General features: G+C 46.6%; 1 protein-coding gene across 2 annotated transcripts; it reads right to left on the reverse strand.

Annotated features, from left to right (window-relative positions):
* Window positions 1-81: 81 nt before the first annotated feature.
* LOC123052454 (transcription factor UDT1) lies at window positions 82-1,920 on the reverse strand. 2 transcript variants are annotated; one of them, XM_044475642.1, is made up of 4 exons: window positions 1,538-1,920; window positions 1,137-1,307; window positions 525-701; window positions 82-422 (listed from the first exon to the last, which is right to left on the reverse strand). In XM_044475642.1, exons 1-4 carry the CDS (start codon window positions 1,784-1,786, stop codon window positions 345-347), a joined length of 675 nt encoding a protein of 224 aa, XP_044331577.1. In that variant the 5' UTR covers window positions 1,787-1,920; the 3' UTR covers window positions 82-344. The 2 variants fall into 2 exon arrangements, with proteins under 2 accessions (XP_044331577.1, XP_044331576.1); XM_044475641.1 differs by having other exon boundaries at window positions 82-452.
* Between the last annotated feature and the right edge of the window lie 18,047 nt (window positions 1,921-19,967).

A 19,967-nucleotide genomic window follows, 5' to 3' on the forward strand; every position in this document is an offset into this window, starting at 1 on the left:
GGAGGCACACTGTCACTGGTAACTAAATGGCTTGAGGCAATCCCATCCGTTAAAGTTTGAGCTGGACTGCTGTATGCATGATTTATTACCACCCACACCATTAGTAGAAAATACAAAGGTGAATTATGAAATGATTCCCAAGTTCAACACAAAATTCAGACTTCTTCCCGTCAGTTTTGTCAGTTCAACATTGTATCTCTGTATGCTCTCCCTAGTCCCTACACAGACCACGCCACGCTAGAGTTCTTTCTTTCTAAAAAAGAGGATGCATTTCCACAGAATCATATATGGTTTCTTTCGTATGAATTCTGTGAGTTATTATTGTTTGCAAGGGCCTCGAATGGTCAAATGCTTGGAACCTCCACAATACTGGACAGGAGGTCCCTTAGCTCCACCATCACAACATCCTGCTCACCCTTAACCTGCAAATGGAGACATGCAGAAGAAGCCGGCTGCCTTATCAGAAGTTAAGCAGTATAATCTACCAAATTCTGCTGCAGCCCAAAATTGTGAGGGGGATTTACCTCGATGCAGAAGAAACTCTCTGCATAGCCATAGTAGGTGATGGTGTTGAGGCTAAGCACTTGCACATTGTAGTTGCAGAGTGCCTCCAGCACCTTGGTGAAGAGGCCTGCCCTTTTGGTCCAGAAGATCTTGAGGTTGTACTTACAACTCCCTAGAGGTATCAGCTCCACCTGACCCTGTGAACATGAACAGCTCGGTTAGCGTGCGAGAAATCGGCTCGATATCACAACTAACTTTGGAAGCGATGAAGCAACAATACGTTATAGCTTTGTACCTTGTACAAAAATCTGTTCTCTTTTGTAAAACTTGGCCTCCTAGAAATACTCGGGTTTTTATTAGGGGGAAAAATGCATGACTACTTTATACTAGAGCAAATAAAAGTGTGAATTTCTCGCCTTGCTTTGGCTGTGTTTAGAAGTGGTTATATTGCAACCAAAAAGGCGGCCATCAATTGGTGAGAAGTATTTGGCCAGTGTGGTGAGGTTGAGCGATCGTGTTCTGCAGATTGTGGCATTGGTTGATCTGAATTTCTGGTTCTCGTTTGGTTATGTCTTTTTACTCTGGTATATATAGGTATTCATGCCTCATAGCAGGGGTTATTACGTACGTACCTGATAATGGATGTTGTCGTTGGGGGCGAAGGATTCGGAGCAGGAGGCGCTGCCTTGCTTCTCCCAGGCCTCGCCGGGCGAGTCGGCGAGCTGGCTCTGCAGCTCGAGGACCTGGTTCTGGAGCTTCTTGATGTGACCGATGGCGTCCGCCAGGGTGGACTCCTTGCTCATCTGAAAACAACACAACAACAAGGTCGATGAGTGTCAGGAATGTCAACCGAGTTTTCATTTTTCTCCCAGGAAGAAGCAGTTGTTTTTCAAGACTATTATTATTATCAGATATGTCCGGAGAAGCAGAGGCAACAGGCAACTTGCTCTGTCCCGCCCAATTGTTGGGTGGGGTGGGTGTGTGATCAGTGCAGTTAATCGCTGCTGGAAGAGAGGATGAAGGAAGGAAGCACCTTTGTGATGTTGGGCACGACGGCCCTGAGCTTGAGGATGTTGGTGTTGAGCCTGCCCCTCCTCCGGCGCTCGGCGTCCAGGTTCTTGGACTTGTACTGCGTGGCGTCCGCCGCCGGCAGCTGCTCCCCCTCCTCGCTCTCCTCGCCCTCGCCGCCGCCGCCCAGGTTCAGCATCGACTCAACGAAGTCCTCCATCTTCACCTCCTCGCCGCCGCTGCCGCCGCGGGAAGCCCTCGGGCGGCGCGGCATTGCTCGCTGGCCGCTAGGAGGGTCGATCGAGGAAAAAGATCAATCTGGCTGGCTGCGTGCCTCCCGGTCGCCCACCCACCCAACGAGAGGAGAGGGCAGCGCCGTGCAGTGCAGTGCAGTGTCACTCACTCTCACTCACCCTCCCTCCCTCCCTCCCTCTGGTGTTGGTGCTGGTGCCGGTGGCGGTGCGGTGCCTTGTGGGTATCTTGCGCCTCGGGTGGTGGTAGCTTATAAGGACGGGACGGGGCTGAGGAGAGGAATCTCGCGGGGAAAGCAACCGCCAAGGAAGGGCTCCAACGCAAACGCAAGTGAGATGAGACTCCCTCCCTCCCTCCTCGTGTCCGGGGTGGTGAGAGAGCCGAGTTAGTTGCGGCGGCACCTGATCTGATGCGGTTGGTTGCGCTGTTGACTGTCATCCCCTCTTCACGGTTACCAATGGAAAAGGTGGTAAAGTTTCAGGTGTGATTGGGTCATTTTGCGTCCAGCCATAGGCCATAGCCATATGGTCATGGCGCTCATCGGCATTATGATTTCGAAAATGGGCGGTACAGGTGCAGCAGACGATGGTACAGCGAGATCTCTGAAGCACATCCTATGATTTCTTTCTTTCCGGTACAAGATGCTGCGGCGCAAGATCGAGCAGTGCGTTATTTGATCGGAGGGGGTTCTTCAGTCTCTCTCTGCAGCTTTTGGGCAATCTGGTAACAGAAAAGACGTAATGCAACGTACGCTGGAGATGTCGCTGCATCGATGGATGGATGTGCATGGACCAGTGTGTGTACATTTGTGCAGGATCATGGGAATTCTCAAAAGGAAGAGAGGTACGTGCAGATATATCTCGTGTACTACACGAATGATACGGCGAGATCTCTGAAACTTTATATCTTCCATCTCGTCCCGATTTCTTTCTGGCACACTAGCTGCATTGCATCTCAACCTCAACGAGTACGCCGGACACTCTGAGCTGATGCTTATCGTTAGAGGATGATGGAGAAAAAATTGCACAGTACGCGCCATGGCAGCGTCAAAGTAGTAGGACGTGGAGGAGGAGGCCGAAAAAAACAAAAAAGAATGACGATGGCGACGGCGCTAGTGTAGTAGGACCAATGTTAAGGATATTGCTTATCGTTAATGTTTTGATCGACTGAGGATTAGAGATTAATCGAAATCGGCAATGATTTTATAGGTCGACTATTAATCAGCCAGTTTTTGCCTGTAATTTCCAGGTTTCAAGCACTAATAAGGTAAACATAGCAACGATCATAAGTGTGTTGTCGGCATTTAAATAGGAACACTATATCAATACATAATTACATATTGCATGTCAAACAATGTGTCAATGAAAAATAAAATAGGACAACACTACAACACATGGTCTATCGAAGGGGGGATAAAGTGTGATGTGTGGAAGTCTACGGAGGCCCTTCTTTTGGTGTTTATAACCACAGTGTCGACGCACCTGACACGCGTGGCATGCGGGCCCCAGCCAACAGCAGCTCGCCAGCGCGCACAAGACCGGTGCGGGCTTGCAAGGCCAACCCCAGAGTGGCTGGGCGGGAGTGGGTGTAGCGGGTCAGCCTAGTGGCACCCTACTTATCCCTCCTACGACCAAGGGCTCGGTATCCAGAGGATCAGAACGGCACGGCACGGCACCGGCTCTCTCTTCCACCTACTCTGTTCCCCAATTTGTATGAACCCTAGCCTATAACCAGCTTGTAATCCAGTTGTAATCAAATCCATGGCTACGCCATTCTAGATCGAGAGACATTATTCATCCCCTCACACCTGGTATCAGAGACCAACCACCTCTTCCATGCCCTCGCTCTAGCGTAGTTCATCGAAACACACCGTCTTCGCCACGCTCGAGTTCAAATTGAGGCCATGGATTCTACCATGAAGGAGTACATGGAGAAGATCACATCATCCATAGACGAATTCCACCCCGAGTTGCGCAACAACACCGCGGTGGTGCGCGCCAGCACCGTCAGGCTCGACGACCTGCTCGTGTGGCGGCCAGACATGTAGCGTCGCGTGGCGGATCTAGGCACGACGGTGGCCGATCTGCAACATGGGCGCGCATCTACGATGACGGCGCCTAGTGCGGCAGTGATCGGGCCCACGGCCCCTGATCCACTCCTCGCAGCGGCCGGCAGCCTCCTCGGCACCGGCACCAGCTTGCAGGAGCTGCCCCACGGGTCTGAGGACCACGGCGGCGCATTCCTCCACTGGGAGCAGGGGTCGGTGGCGACGCCGGTGCCTCTCCAGGGTATAGGTCAGTTACCTTCATCCCCCTCGGCGATTCCCATTTCCTCCCCGCTTTCACATGTCAATCAGCTGCTCGCGGGATTGGGACCGACCCATCCCTCCATTTCCTTTCCCAAATTCACTGGGGAGAATCCTAAACTCTGGAAAACCTTGTGTGAGTAGTATTTCTCCATGTTTGAAATACATACTTCCTTCTGGGTGCCGATGGCCTCTCTGAACTTCTCGAGTTCAGCAGCTATTTGGCTGCGATCAATTCAGAAAAAACTCATTGGATTTGATTGGGAGTCGTTCTCTACCTTGTTGTGTACTCAATTTGGTAGAGATCGCCATCAGTTACCAATTCGTCAATTTTACACTATCAAACAAACTACATCAGTGGCGGATTACACAGAACAATTCCAGCTCATTATTAATCACTTAGCTTATTATTCTGATGCGATTCATCCTTACTACTACCTCGCTCATTTTGTGGAGGGACTTCGAGCCGACATCCGCGCGGTGGTGCTTGTATAGAGACCACCGGATCTCGACACGACATGTTCGCTGGCGCGGCTCCAGGAGGACGTAGCGGGCTGTGCTGCTCCGCGGTCACACCAGCTGTCGTCGCCACGCGCCCAGGATGCTGGGGGTGCTCAGGTGGAGCGTTCCCACAACCACCGCCCCCACCATGGTCTGTCATTCTGGCGTTTGCACCAACAACAGCAGATCAGCGCGGGCTCAATGGTGCTCGCGCTGACAGCTCCAAGGTCAAGGCTCTCAACGAGTACCGTGCTCATGGACTCTGCTTCAAGCGTGGCGAATGTTGGGGCCACGATCACACGTGTCCCACCACTGTGCAACTCCATGTGGTGGAGGAACTACTGGAGCTCTTCGGCACCGATGCCATGTTTAACGACAACCAGTCTATTCAAACAGAGACTGTGATGGCCATCTCTAAGCACGCTCTCACGGGCAACAAATTTCCCAAGGCATTTTAGCTCCATGCGTGGCTCCAAGGTTACGAGATTCTCATGCTGGTGGACTCCGACAACTCTAGTCTTTCGCCGACATGCAGCTCGCCACCAAATTGGTTGGTGTTACCCCATTGGCTCGCGCTGGTCATATCAAGGTCGCGGGTGGCGGGGAGTTGTAGTGCTTGGCGTTAATTCCCAGGTGCAAATGATCGTCGCAAGGGCACTATTTCACCACAGACATGAAGGTTCTCTCTCTGGGAATTTATGATGTGATTCTCGGTATGGATTGGCTTGAGGAGCATAGCCCCATGACACTGGATTGGAAAGGCAAGCACATCACCATTCCAGATGCTCGAGGAACAATACACTTACACGGGCAGCCGTCGACAACTTCTTGTGAGGTAATCAACAGTATGCAGCTCAGTAGCTTGTGTCGCCAGGGCGCTGTCTCACATATAGTGCAGCTGTATCAAGTCACTTTGGGTACGAGAGAGGCGCAAGAGGTCACCCCTGAATGTGTGCGTGCTATAGTGGAGCGGTTGTTGGGGAACGTAGTAATTTCAAAAAAATTCCTACGCACACGCAAGATCATGGTGATGCATAACAACGAGAGGGGAGAGTGTTGTCCACGTACCCTCGTAGACCGACAGCGGAAGCGTTATCACAACGCGGTTGATGTAGTCGTACGTCTTCACGATCCGACCGATCAAGTACCGAACGCACGGCACCTCCGAGTTCAGCACACGTTCAGCTCGATGACGTCCCTCGAACTCCGATCCAGCCGAGTGTTGAGGGAGAGTTTCGTCAGCACGAAGGCGTGGTGACGATGATGATGTTCTACCGACGCAGGGCTTCGCCTAAGCTCCGCAACGATATTATCGAGGTGTAATATGGTGGAGGGGGGCACCGCACACGGCTAAAATATCGTATATCAACTTGTGTGTAGAGGTGCCCCCTGCCCCCGTATATAAAGGAGCAAGGGGGAGGCCGACTGCCTTGGGCGCGCCAAGGAGAGGGGGGGAGTCCTCCTCCTAGTAGGAGTAGGACTCCCCTTTCCTAGTCCAACTAGGAAGAGAGGGGGGGAAGGAAAGAGAGGGAGAGGGAGAGGGAAAGAGGGGCTGCGCCCCCCTCTCCTAGTCCTATTAGGAATCCTCATGGGAGGGGGCGCACCACCTCCTGGCTGCTGCCCTCTCTCTCCCCTCAAGGCCCACTAAGGCCCAATACTTCCCCGGGGGGTTCCGGTAACCCCTCCGGCACTCCGGTTTTATCCGAAACTTCTCCGGAACACTTCCGGTGTCCGAATATAGTCGTCCAATATATCAATCTTTATGTCTCGACCATTTCGAGACTCCTCGTCATGTCCGTGATCACATCCGGGAATCCGAACAACCTTCTGTACATCAAAACATATAAACTCATAATGTAACTGTCATCGTAACGTTAAGCATGCGGACCCTACGGGTTCGAGAACTATGTAGACATGACCGAGACACCTCTCCGGTCAATAACCAATAGCGGAACCTGGATGCTCATATTGGTTCCTACATATTCTACGAAGATCTTTATCGGTCAAACCGCATAACAACATACGTTGTTCCCTTTGTCATCGGTATGTTACTTGCCCGAGATTCGATCGTCGGTATCTCGATACCTAGTTCAATCTCGTTATCGGCAAGTCTCTTTACTCGTTCCGTAATACATCATCCCGCAACTAACTCATTAGTCACAATGCTTGCAAGGCTTATAGTGATGTGCATTACCGAGTGGGCCCTGAGATACCTCTCCGACAATCGGAGTGACAAATCCTAATCTCGAAATACGCCAACCCAACAAGTACCTTTGGAGACACCTGTAGAGCACCTTTATAATCACCCATTTACGTTGTGACGTTTGGTAGCACACAAAGTGTTCCTCTGGTAAACGGGAGTTGCATAATCTCATAGTCATAGGAACATGTATAAGTCATGAAGAAAGCAATAGCAACATACTAAACGATCGGGTGCTAAGCTAACGGAATGGGTCAAGTCAATCACGTCATTCTCCTAATGAGGTGATCCCATTAATCAAATGACAACTCATGTCTATGGCTAGGAAACATAACCATCTTTGATTAACGAGCTAGTCAAGTAGAGGCATACTAGTGACACACTGTTTGTCTATGTATTCACACATGTATTATGTTTCCGGTTAATACAATTCTAGCATGAATAATAAACATTTATCATGATATAAGGAAATAAATAATACTTTATTATTGCCTCTAGGGCATATTTCCTTCAGTCTCCCACTTGCACTAGAGTCAATAATCTAGATTACACAGTAATGATTCTTACACCCATGGAGTCTTGGTGCTGATCATGTTTTGCTCGTGGAAGAGGCTTAGTCAACGGGTCTGCAACATTCAGATCCGTATGTATCTTGCAAATTTCTATGTCTCCCACCTGGACTAACTCCGAGATGGAATTGAAGCGTCTTTTGATGTGCTTGGTTCTCTTCTGAAATCTGGATTCCTTTGCTAAGGCAATTGCACCAGTATTGTCACAAAAGATTTTCATTGGTCCCGATGCACTAGGTATGACACCTAGATCGGATATGAACTCCTTCATCCAGACTCCTTCATTTGCTGCTTCCGAAGCAGCTATGTACTCCGCTTCACACGTAGATCCCGCCACGACACTTTGCTTAGAACCGCACCAACTGACAGCTCCACCGTTCAATGTAAATACGTATCCGGTTTGCGATTTAGAATCGTCCGGATCAGTGTCAAAGCTTGCATCAACGTAACCAATTACGATGAGCTCTTTGTCACCTCCATAAACGAGAAACATATCCTTAGTCCTTTTCAGGTATTTCAGGATGTTCTTGACCGCTGTCCAATGATCCACTCCTGGATTACTTTGGTACCTCCCTGCTAAACTTATAGCAAGGCACACATCAGGTCTGGTACACAGCATTGCATACATGATAGAGCCTATGGCTAAAGCATAGGGAACATCTTTCATTTTCTCTCTATCTTCTGCAGTGGTCGGGCATTGAGTCTTACTCAATCTCACACCTTGTAGTACAGGCAAGAACCCTTTCTTTGCTTGATCCATTTTGAACTTCTTCAAAACTTTGTCAAGGTATGTGCTTTGTGAAAGTCCTATTAAGTGTCTTGATCTATCTCTATAGATCTTAATGCCTAATATATATGCAGCTTCACCGAGGTCTTTCATTGAAAAACTCTATTCAAGTATCCCTTTATGCTATCCAGAAATTCTATATCATTTCCAATCAGCAATATGTCATCCACATATAATATCAAAAATGCTACTGAGCTCCCACTCACTTTCTTGTAAATACAGGCTTCTCCAAAAGTCTGTATAAAACCAAATGCTTTGATCACACTATCAAAGCGTTTATTCCAACTCTGAGAGGCTTGCACCAGTCCATAAATGGATCGCTGGAGCTTGCACACTTTGTTAGCTCCTTTTGGATCGAAAAAACCTTCCGATTGCATCATATACAACTCTTCTTCCAGAAATCCACTAAGGAATGCAGTTTTGACATCCATTTGCCAAATTTCATAATCATAAAATGCGGCAATTGCTAACATGATTTGGACAGACTTAAGCATCGCTACGGGTGAGAAGGTCTCATCGTAGTCAATCCCTTGAACTTGTCGAAAACCTTTCGCAAGAAGTCGAGGTTTATAGACAGTAACATTACCATCAGCGTCAGTCTTCTTCATGAAAATCCATTTATTTTCGATGGCTTGCCGACCATCGGGCAAGTCAACCAAAGTCCATACTTTGTTCTCATACATGGATCCCATCTCGGATTTCATGGCTTCAAGCCATTTTGCGGAATCTGGGCTCACCATCGCTTCTTCATAGTTCGTAGGTTCGTCATGGTCTAGTAACATAACCTCTAGAACAGGATTACCGTACCACTCTGGTGCGGATCTTGATCTAGTTGAACTACGAGGTTAAGTAATAACTTGATCTGAAGTTTCATGATCATTATCATTAACTTCCTCACTAATTGGTGTAGGTGTCGCAGAAACTGATTTCTGTGATGATCTACTTTCCAATAAGGGAGCAGGTACAGTTACCTCATCAAGTTCTACTTTCCTCCCACTCACTTCTTTTGAGAGAAACTCCTCCTCTAGAAAGGATCCATTCTTAGCAACGAATATCTTGCCTTCGGATCTGTGATAGAAGGTGTACCCAACAGTCTCCTTTGGGTATCCTATGAAGACACATTTCTCCGATTTAGGTTCGAGCTTATCAGGTTGAAGTTTCTTCACATAAGCATCACAACCCCAAACTTTAAGATACGACAACTTTGGTTTCTTGCCAAACCATAGTTCATAAGGCGTTGTCTCAACGGATTTCGATGGTGTCCTATTTAGAGTGAATGCAGCCGTCTCTAAAGCGTAACCCCAAAACGATAGCGGTAAATCAGTAAGAGACATCATAGATCGCACCATATCTAATAAAGTATGATTACGACGTTCGGACACTCCATTACGCTGTGGTGTTCCGGGTGGCGTGAGTTGCGAAACTATTCCGCATTGTTTCAAATGTAGGCCAAACTCGTAACTCAAATATTCTCCTCCACGATCAGATCGTAGGAATTTTATTTTCTTGTTACGATGATTTTCAACTTCACTCTGAAATTCTTTGAACCTTTCAAATGTTTCAGACTTATGTTTCATTAAGTAGATATACCCATATCTGCTCAAATCATCTGTGAAGGTGAGAAAATAACGATATCCGCCACGAGCCTCAATATTCATCGGACCACATACATCTGTATGTATGATTTCCAATAATTCTGTTGCTCTCTCCATAGTTCCGGAGAACGGTGTTTTAGTCATCTTGCCCATGAGGCACGGTTCGCAAGTACCAAGTGATTCATAATCAAGTGATTCCAAAAGTCCATCAGTATGGAGTTTCTTCATGCGCTTTACACCGATATGACCTAAACCGCAGTGCCACAAATAAGTTGCACTGTCATTATCAACTCTGCATCTTTTGGCTTTGACATTATGAATATGTGTATCACTACTATCGAGATTCATTAAAAATAGACCACTCTTCAAGGGTGCATGACCATAAAAGATATTATTCATGTAAATAGAACAACCATTATTCTCTGATTTAAATGAATAACCGTCTCGCATCAAACAAGATCCAGATATAATGTTCATGCTCAACGTTGGCACCAAATAACAATTATTTAGGTCTATACTAATCCCGAAGGTAGATGTAGAGGTAGCGTGCCGACGGCGATTACATCGACTTTGGAACCATTTCCCACGCGCAACGTCACCTCGTCGTTAGCCAATCTGCGCTTAATCCGTAGCCCCTGTTTTGAGTTGCAAATATTAGCAACAGAACCAGTATCAAATACCCAAGTGCTACTGCGAGTATTAGTAAGGTACACATCAATAACATGTATATCACATATACCTTTGTTAACCTTGCCATCCTTCTTATCCGCCAAATACTTGGGGCAGTTCCGCTTCCAGTGACCAGTCTGCTTGCAGTAGAAGCACTCAGTTTCAGGCTTAGGTCCAGACTTGGGTTTCTTCTCCAGAACAACAACTTGCTTACTGTTCTTCTTGAAGTTCCCCTTCTTCTTCCCTTTGCCCTTTTTCTTGAAACTAGTGGTTTTACTGACCATCAACACTTGATGCTCCTTTTTGATTTCTACCTCCGCTGCCTTTAGCATTGCGAAGAGCTCGGGAATTGTCTTATTCATCCCTTGCATGTTATAGTTCATCACGAAGCTCTTGTAGCTTGGTGGCAGTGATTGAAGAATTCTGTCAATGACGCTATCATTCAGAAGATTAACTCCCAGTTGAATCAAATGATTATTATACCCAGGCATTTTGAGTATATGCTCACTGACAGAACTATTCTCTTCCATCTTGCAACTGTAGAACTTATTGGAGACTTCATATCTCTCAATCCGTGCATTTGCTTGAAATATTAACTTCAACTCCTGGAACATCTCATATGCTCCATGACGTTCAAAACATCGTTGAAGACCCGGTTCTAAGCCGTAAAGCATCGCACACTGAACTATTGAGTAGTCATCAGCTTTGCACTGCCAGACGTTCATAACTTCTGGCGTTGCCCTTGCAGGAGGCCTGGCACCTAGCGGTGCTTCTAGGACGTAATTCTTCTGTGCAGCAATGAGGATAATCCTCAAGTTACGGACCCAGTCCGTGTAATTGCTACCATCATCTTTCAACTTAGCTTTCTCAAGGAACGCATTAAAATTCAACGGAACAACAACACGGGCCATTTATCTACAATTAACATAGACAAGCAAGATACTATCAGGTACTAAGTTCATGATAAATTTAAGTTCAATTAATCATATTACTTAAGAACTCCCACTTAGATAGATATCCCTCTAATCATCTAAGTGATGACGTGATCCAAATCAACAAAACCATGTCCGATCATCACGTGAGATGGAGTAGTTTCAATGGTGAACATCACTATGTTGATCATATCTACTATATGATTCACGCTCGACCTTTCGGTCTCCGTGTTCCGAGGCCATATCTGCATATGCTAGGCTCGTCAAGTTTAACCTGAGTATTCCGCGTGTGCAACTGTTTTGCACCCGTTGTATTTGAACGTAGAGCCTATCACACCCGATCATCACGTGGTGTCTCAGCACGAAGAACTTTCGCAACGGTGCATACTCAGGGAGAACACTTTTATCTTGAAATTTTAGTGAGAGATCATCTTATAATGCTACAGTCAATCAAAGCAAGATAAGATGCATAAAGGATTAACATCACATGCAATCAATATAAGTGATATGATATGGCCATCATCATCTTGTGCTTGTGATCTCCATCTCCGAAGCACAGTGCTCGTGATCTCCATCTCCGAAGCACCGTCATGATCACCATCGTCACCGGCGCGACACCTTGATCTCCATCGTAGCATCGTTGTCGTCTCGCCAACTATTGCTTTTACGACTATCGCTACCGCTTAGTGATAAAGTAAAACAATTACATGGCGATTGCATTTCATACAATAAAGCGACAACCATATGGCTCCTGCCAGTTGCCGATAACTCGGTTACAAAACATGATCATCTCATACAATAAAATATAGCATCATGTCTTGACCATATCACATCACATCATGCCCTGCAAAAACAAGTTAGACGTCCTCTACTTTGTTGTTGCAAGTTTTACGTGGCTGCTACGGGCTTTAGCAAGAACCGTTCTTACCTACGCATCAAAACCACAACGATAGTTTGTCAAGTTGGTGCTGGTTTAACCTTCGCAAGGACCGGGCGCAGCCACACTCGGTTCAACTAAAGTGAGAGAGATAGACACCCGCCAGTCACCTTTAAGCAACGAGTGCTCGCAACGGTGAAACCAGTCTCGCGTAAGCGTACGCGTAATGTCGGTCCGGGCCGCTTCATCTCACAATACCGCTGAACCAAAGTATGACATGCTGGTAAGCAGTATGACTTATATCGCCCACAACTCACTTGTGTTCTACTCGTGCATAGCATCAACGCATAAAACCAGGCTCGGATGCCACTGTAGGGGAACGTAGTAATTTCAAAAAAATTCCTACGCACACGCAAGATCATGGTGATGCATAGCAACGAGAGGGGAGAGTGTTGTCCACGTACCCTCGTAGACCGACAGCGGAAGCGTTATCACAACGCGGTTGATGTAGTCGTACGTCTTCACGATCCGACCGATCAAGTACCGAACGCACGGCACCTCCGAGTTCAGCACACGTTCAGCTCGATGACGTCCCTCGAACTCCGATCCAGCCGAGTGTTGAGGGAGAGTTTCGTCAGCACGACGGCGTGGTGATGATGATGATGTTCTACCGACGCAGGGCTTCGCCTAAGCTCCGCAACGATATTATCGAGGTGTAATATGGTGGAGGGGGGCACCGCACACGGCTAAAATATCGTATATCAACTTGTGTGTAGAGGTGCCCCCTGCCCCCGTATATAAAGGAGCAAGGGGGAGGCTGGCTGTCTTGGGCGCGCCAAGGAGAGGGGGGGAGTCCTCCTCCTAGTAGGAGTAGGACTCCCCTTTCCTAGTCCAACTAGGAAGAGAGGGGGGGAAGGAAAGAGAGGGAGAGGGAGAGGGAAAGAGGGGCTGCGCCCCCCCTCTCCTAGTCCTATTAGGACTCCTCATGGGAGGGGGCGCGCCACCTCCTGGCTGCTGCCCTCTCTCTCCCCTCAAGGCCCACTAAGGCCCAATACTTCCACGGGGGGTTCCGGTAACCCCTCCGGCACTCCGGTTTTATCCGAAACTTCTCCGGAACACTTCTGGTGTCCGAATATAGTCGTCCAATATATCAATCTTTATGTCTCGACCATTTCGAGACTCCTCGTCATGTCCGTGATCACATCCGGGACTCCGAACAACCTTCGGTACATCAAAACATATAAACTCATAATGTAACTGTCATCGTAACGTTAAGCGTGCGGACCCTATGGGTTCGAGAACTATGTAGACATGACCGAGACACCTCTCCGGTCAATAACCAATAGCGGAACCTGGATGCTCATATTGGTTCCTACATATTCTACGAAGATCTTTATCGGTCAAACCGCATAACAACATACGTTGTTCCCTTTGTCATCGGTATGTTACTTGCCCGAGATTCGATCGTCGGTATCTCGATACCTAGTTCAATCTCGTTATCGGCAAGTCTCTTTACTCGTTCCGTAATACATCATCCCGCAACTAACTCATTAGTCACAATGCTTGCAAGGCTTATAGTGATGTGCATTACCGAGTGGGCCCTGAGATACCTCTCCGACAATCGGAGTGACAAATCCTAATCTCGAAATACGCCAACCCAACAAGTACCTTTGGAGACACCTGTAGAGCACCTTTATAATCACCCATTTACGTTGTGACGTTTGGTAGCACACAAAGTGTTCCTCTGGTAAACGGGAGTTGCATAATCTCATAGTCATAGGAACATGTATAAGTCATGAAGAAAGCAATAGCAACATACTAAACGATCGGGTGCTAAGCTAACGGAATGGGTCAAGTCAATCACGTCATTCTCCTAATGAGGTGATGCCGTTAATCAAATGACAACTCATGTCTATGGCTAGGAAACATAACCATCTTTGATTAACGAGCTAGTCAAGTAGAGGCATACTAGTGACACACTGTTTGTCTATGTATTCACACATGTATTATGTTTCCGGTTAATACAATTCTAGCATGAATAATAAACATTTATCATGATATAAGGAAATAAATAATACTTTATTATTGCCTCTAGGGCATATTTCCTTCAGCGGTACCCAGAAGTTTTTGGTGAGCCTGAAGGGTTGCCACCTCGGCGCAGCTGTGATCACCACATACCGCTGATTCCCAATGCTCAGCCAGTCAACATTCGCCCGTATCGCCACAGGCCCGGGCACAAAACAGAATCGAGGAGCAAGTCGCTGAGCTGCTCAAGCAAGGGATCATCCGACGAAGCACCTGTCCATTCGCTTCACTTGTTTATCCGTGTAAAAAAGAAGGATGGAACATGGCGCCTCTGCATCGATTACTGCCATCTAAATGACATGACGTCTGTCGCAAAGTTCCCAATTCCAGTAATTGAGGAGCTGTTTGATGAGATCCATGGAGAATTTTGGTTCTCTAAGCTCAATCTTCGAGCTGGATACGATCAAATCAGGATTGCAGAAGGAGATGAGTACAAAACAGCGTTTCAGATGCACTCCGGGCACTTCGAGTTTTTGGTGTTGTCATTTGGTCTGGTGGGAGGACCATCCACATTCAATGGGGCGATGACTGAGACACTCCATCCTCTTCTACGCAAGTGTGTCCTCTTGTTCTTTGATGACATCCTTGTGTTCAGCCGTACATTACAAGATCACATAGCTCACCTGGCCCAAGTCTTTCAGCTGCTGCAAAAAGACCATTGGAAGATTAAGGAATTGAAGTGTTGTTTTGGATAGAGGCGGCTCTCATATTTAGGGCATGTCATTAGTTCAGAGGGGGTTGCTATGGAGCCTAGAAAGATCCAATTTGTGGCCCAATGGTCCACACCAATGGATGCAAAGGAGGTGCGCCATTTCCTTGGTCTGGCTGGGTATTATCGTCGCTTCGTGCGCCACTTTGGGATGGTGGCCCGACCCTTGCTTAACCTATTAAAGAAAGGAGCCCCCTTTGTGTGGACTAAGTCAACAAAGGAGGCTTTTCAGTTGTTGAAGCAAGGGTTGATCTCAGCGCCTATGTTAGCACTGCCCGACTTCTCCAAGCCTTTCATGGTAGAGACAGATGTATGCGATGCGGGCGTGGGAGCTATTCTGCAGCAACAAGGACACCCAATTGCGTACATGAGCAAGGCGTTGTGCCCAAAGAGGCTTGTCAACTTACGACAAAGAGTATCTTGCAGTTGTGGTAGCAATTGACCAATGGCGATCCTATCTCTAGTATAGTGAGTTTGTGGTTCAAACGGACCAGCAGAGTCTAATCCACCTTGAAAAGTAGCGACTCACAATCACGTGGTAGAAGAAGGCCTTTGCCAAGCTGCTTGGGCTCCGGTACATCATCAAGTATAGAAAAGGGACTGAGAACGGCGATGCCGACACTATGTCGTGCGCCACACACTCGAATCAGCTCCAAACCATCTCTTCCTGCAAGCCAAGTTGGATGGAGGATGTCATTGACAGCTATAACTCCAATCTTCATGCACATAAGCTTCTTGAGCAACTGGCAATCCGTGTTGATCCTAAAGGCCACTTTATTCAATTCTGCGGACGTATTTGTCTTGGCGGCACCACTGCCATGCAGCAACAAGTGATTGCCACTTTCCATGACTCCCCTCTCGGCGGACATTCAGGTTTGCCGGTCACATGGTGACAGGTGCGTCGCCTCTTTGCGTGGCAAAAAATGAAGATTCATATTAAACACTATGTCAAATGTTGCCCAACTTGCCAACAAGCAAAGCCCCGATCGAGCTGCATATCCAGATTTGCTCGAGCCTCTGCCAGTTCCAAAAGAATCGTGGACATGATTACTATGGATTTCATCGATGGCCTGCCTCACTCGTGAGGGGTCAATTGCATCCTCATCATTGTCGACAAGTTCACCAAGTTTGCCCACTTCTTGCCCCTAACTCACCCGTACACGGCCTCTAAGGTCGCTCTAGTGTACATGAATCAAGTCTACTGTCTCCATGGATTCCCAGGTTCGATTGTGTCCGACCGTGATCCAATTTTAACCAGCCACTTTTGGCAGGAACTGTTCAAGTATGTGGGCACCGGGCTACGCATGAGTTCAGCCAACCATCTGCAGATGTACAGACAGATGGAACGGGTGAACCAATGCCTAGAAACTTTCCTTCGCTGCTTCACTCAGTCCTACCCACGTTGTTGGAGCTTCTGGATTCCTCTCGCACAGTTTTGGTACAACTCCTCTTACCGCTCGTCCATTAGCATGTCACCTTTCAAATGTATGGGCATGAGCCTCGCCAGTGGGGCATCACGGCGACAAATGCTTGCTCTGTTCTTGCTCTACGCTCCTGGTTGGATGAAAGGGCCGTAGTGCAAGATTTGATGCAGTAGCACCTCAACCACGCTCGTCAGTGCATGAAGCTATAGGCCAACAAAAAAGATCCTTTCGAGAATCTGAGGTTGGCGACCTCGTTTACTTGAAGCTACAGCCTTACATCCAAACACCAATGGCGACCCGTGTTTGTCACAAGCTGGCGTTCCGTTTCTTTGGGCCTTACAAGATCATCAGCCGTGTCAATGCGGTGGCCTACAAGCTTTAGTTCCCAGAGCAGTCGCAAGTGCATCCGGTCTTCCACGTCTCACACCACCTATTCACTTTGACATACCTGTAGTGCCTATGGAAATCCTCGATCAACGTTGAGCAAACACATCGGCGCCATGGTGGAGCAAGTGCTGGTTCGTTGGTCAAACCTGACAGCCATGGCGGACTCATGGGAAGATCGAAACGCTCTCCAAGCTTGCTCCCCGGCTGCAAAGGCTTGGGGTCAAACCTCGGCTCATGGAAGGGGGGATGTCAACGCACCCGAAATGCTTGTCATGCGGGTCCAAGCCAACAGCAGCTCGCCAGCGCACAAAAGACCGGCGCGGCTCGCATGGACAATCCCAGTGTGGCTGGGCCGAAGTGGGTGTAGCAGGTCAGCCCAGTGGCACCCTACTTATCCCTCCTATGACCAAGGGCTCGGTATCCAAAGGATCAGAATGGCATGAAACCGGCTCTCTCTTCCACCTACTCTGTTCCCCAATTTGGATGAACCCTAGCTTGTAATCCAGTTGTAATCGAATCCATGGCTATGTCGTGCTAGATCAAGAGACATTATCCATCCCCTCACACACAGGGAATCGGCCCAATTAATCGCTAGATTCCCAATTAACCGCTTGTCAGAGCAATACATTGGCCCAAAGGATAAATAGCAAAGATAAGGCATAAATTTAATGGCCAATCGTCGATAAGCGATAAATCAGTGAATCTGATGATATTTTGAACACTGAGTAGGACACGAGTGAGGAGGCCGAGAGGAACGACACCGACAATGGCTTCGGTGTAGTAGGACATGGGAGAGGAGACCGAGAGAAACGAAGACTGCACAAGTGTAATAGGACATGGGAGAGGAGGTTGAGAGGAACGATGCCGGCAGTGGCGCTAGTGCAACAACATGAAGGAGAGAACGGTGATGACGAAGACCCCAGTGTAGTAGGATGTGAGCGAGGAGGCCGAGAGGAACGATGCCGGCGATGGCTTTAGTGTAGCACGACATGGGAGAGAATGCGGAGAGAAACAACGAATGCGCGAGGGTGGTAGGACACGGGAGAGGAGGTTGAGAGGAACGACGCCGACAATGGTGCTAGTGCAACATCACGCAAGAGTGGAGGTGCTACTTGTGAGCTGCATTGGGATTTCCTCGAAGATGAGAGGAGATGCAGTACAATAGAGATAAGTATTTCCCTCAATTAAGAACCAAGGTTATCAATCCAGTAGGAAAATCACACAACCTCATTAGCAGCACCTGCACTTTTTTAGTAGGATCAATATTAGCACTTTTACTAGCAACCATTTTGATAAGCGCATCTACTTTATGACTCAAAGTACTAATTTCTTCAACATAATTCACTTTTTTACTAGTAGGAGTTCTTTCGGTATGCCATTGTGAATAATTTTTCATAATATTATCAAGCAATTTAGTAGCTTCTCCTAATGTGATTTCCATAAAAGTACCTCCCGCGGCGGAATCTAAAAGATTTCTTGAGACAAAGTTCAATCCCGCATAAAAAAATTGTATGATCATCCACAAACTTAAACCATGAGTTGGGCAATTTTTATCATTAATTTCATCCTCTCCCAAGATTGGGCAACATATTCATGATCAAGTTGCTTAAAATTCATAGTTTGATTTCCAAGGGGAAAAAATTTCGTGGGAGAAAAATACTTGTCAATAAAAACATCTTTACACCTATCCCAAGAATCAATACTATTTCGTGACAAAGACGAAAACCAATTTTTAGCGCGATCTCGTAGTGAGAATGGAAATAATTTTAATTTGACAATATCATTATCCACATCTTTTTTCTTTTGCATATCACACAATTTAACGAAAGTGTTAAGATGGGATGCGGCATCTTCATTAGGACTACCAGAAAATTGTTCTTTCATAACAAGATTTAGCAAAGCGGCATTAATATCACAAGACTCCACACTAGTGGCGGGAGGAGCAATCGGAGTACTAATAAAATCATTGTTAGTAGTGTTGGAAAAATCGCACAATTTTGTATTTTCTTGAGACATCGTGACTAGGCAAACAAGATAACAAGCAAGCAAAGAAGCAAACACGAAAAAAGCAAACAAAAAATGTTTTCATATTTTTGTAAAAAGGTTTTAGAAGTGGGGGAGATAAAAACAAGAGGCAAATGGCAAATAATGTAAATGCAAGGAGATGAAATTTTATGCATAGGTACTTGATAGATGTTGATGATGTCTCCCCGGCAACGGCGCTAGAAATTCTTCCTGCTACTTGTGAGCTGCGTTGGGATTTCCTCGAAGGAGAGGATGATGCACTACAGTAGAGATAAATATTTCCCTCGGTTAAGAACCAAGGTTATCAATCTAGTAGGAGAACCACGCAACACCTCGTTAACAGCACCTGCACACAAAATAACAAATACTTGCACCTAACGCGAACAAGGGGTTGTCAATCCCTCGGTGGTTAGTTGCAAGGATCAAATCTTGTATAGGTAGATAGATAAATAAAACACAAAATAAAATAAAGTAAAGAAAATTGCAGCAAGGTATTTTTGGTTTTTGATATATGATGAAAATAGACCCCGGGGCCATAGTTTTTACCAGAGGTTTCTCTCTTAAAAATAACATACGGTGGGTAAACAAATTACTGTTGGGCAATTGATAGAAAAGTGAATAATCATGACGATATCCAAGACGATGATCATGTATATATGCATCACGTCCGAGATAAGTCGACCGACTCCTGCCTGCATCTACTACTATTACTCCACACATCGACCGCTATCCAGCATGCATCTAGAGTATTAAGTTCATAAAGAATGGAGTAACGCCTTAAGCAAGATGACATGATGTAGACAAAGTAAACTCACACACAAGGACGAAGCCAAAAAATTGAGATGGGGGGCAAGAACCAAAACCTTCAAAATCATAGGATATATATATTTGCCACAAAAGAGTCATAGGATATATGAAAAGATACCATAGTAAATAATAGGATTTAGGACATATAGATAGTAAGTATATGTCTTTTATTCAATATTAAGAATAAATTACATTTCTATCAATTTGAATTATGCTTTACGAGCACCAGTATCGAAGATATTGATTATTTCTTCAGAGCTAAACTTGGCTGCAAGTTCCTTCTCAATGTAAACTAGCGTGCAATGGCAAAGAAAATCATCTCCCATTTTGC

This window comes from Triticum aestivum, chromosome 2D, assembly GCF_018294505.1.
Source record: "Triticum aestivum cultivar Chinese Spring chromosome 2D, IWGSC CS RefSeq v2.1, whole genome shotgun sequence".
Classification (NCBI taxonomy): domain Eukaryota; kingdom Viridiplantae; phylum Streptophyta; class Magnoliopsida; order Poales; family Poaceae; genus Triticum; species Triticum aestivum.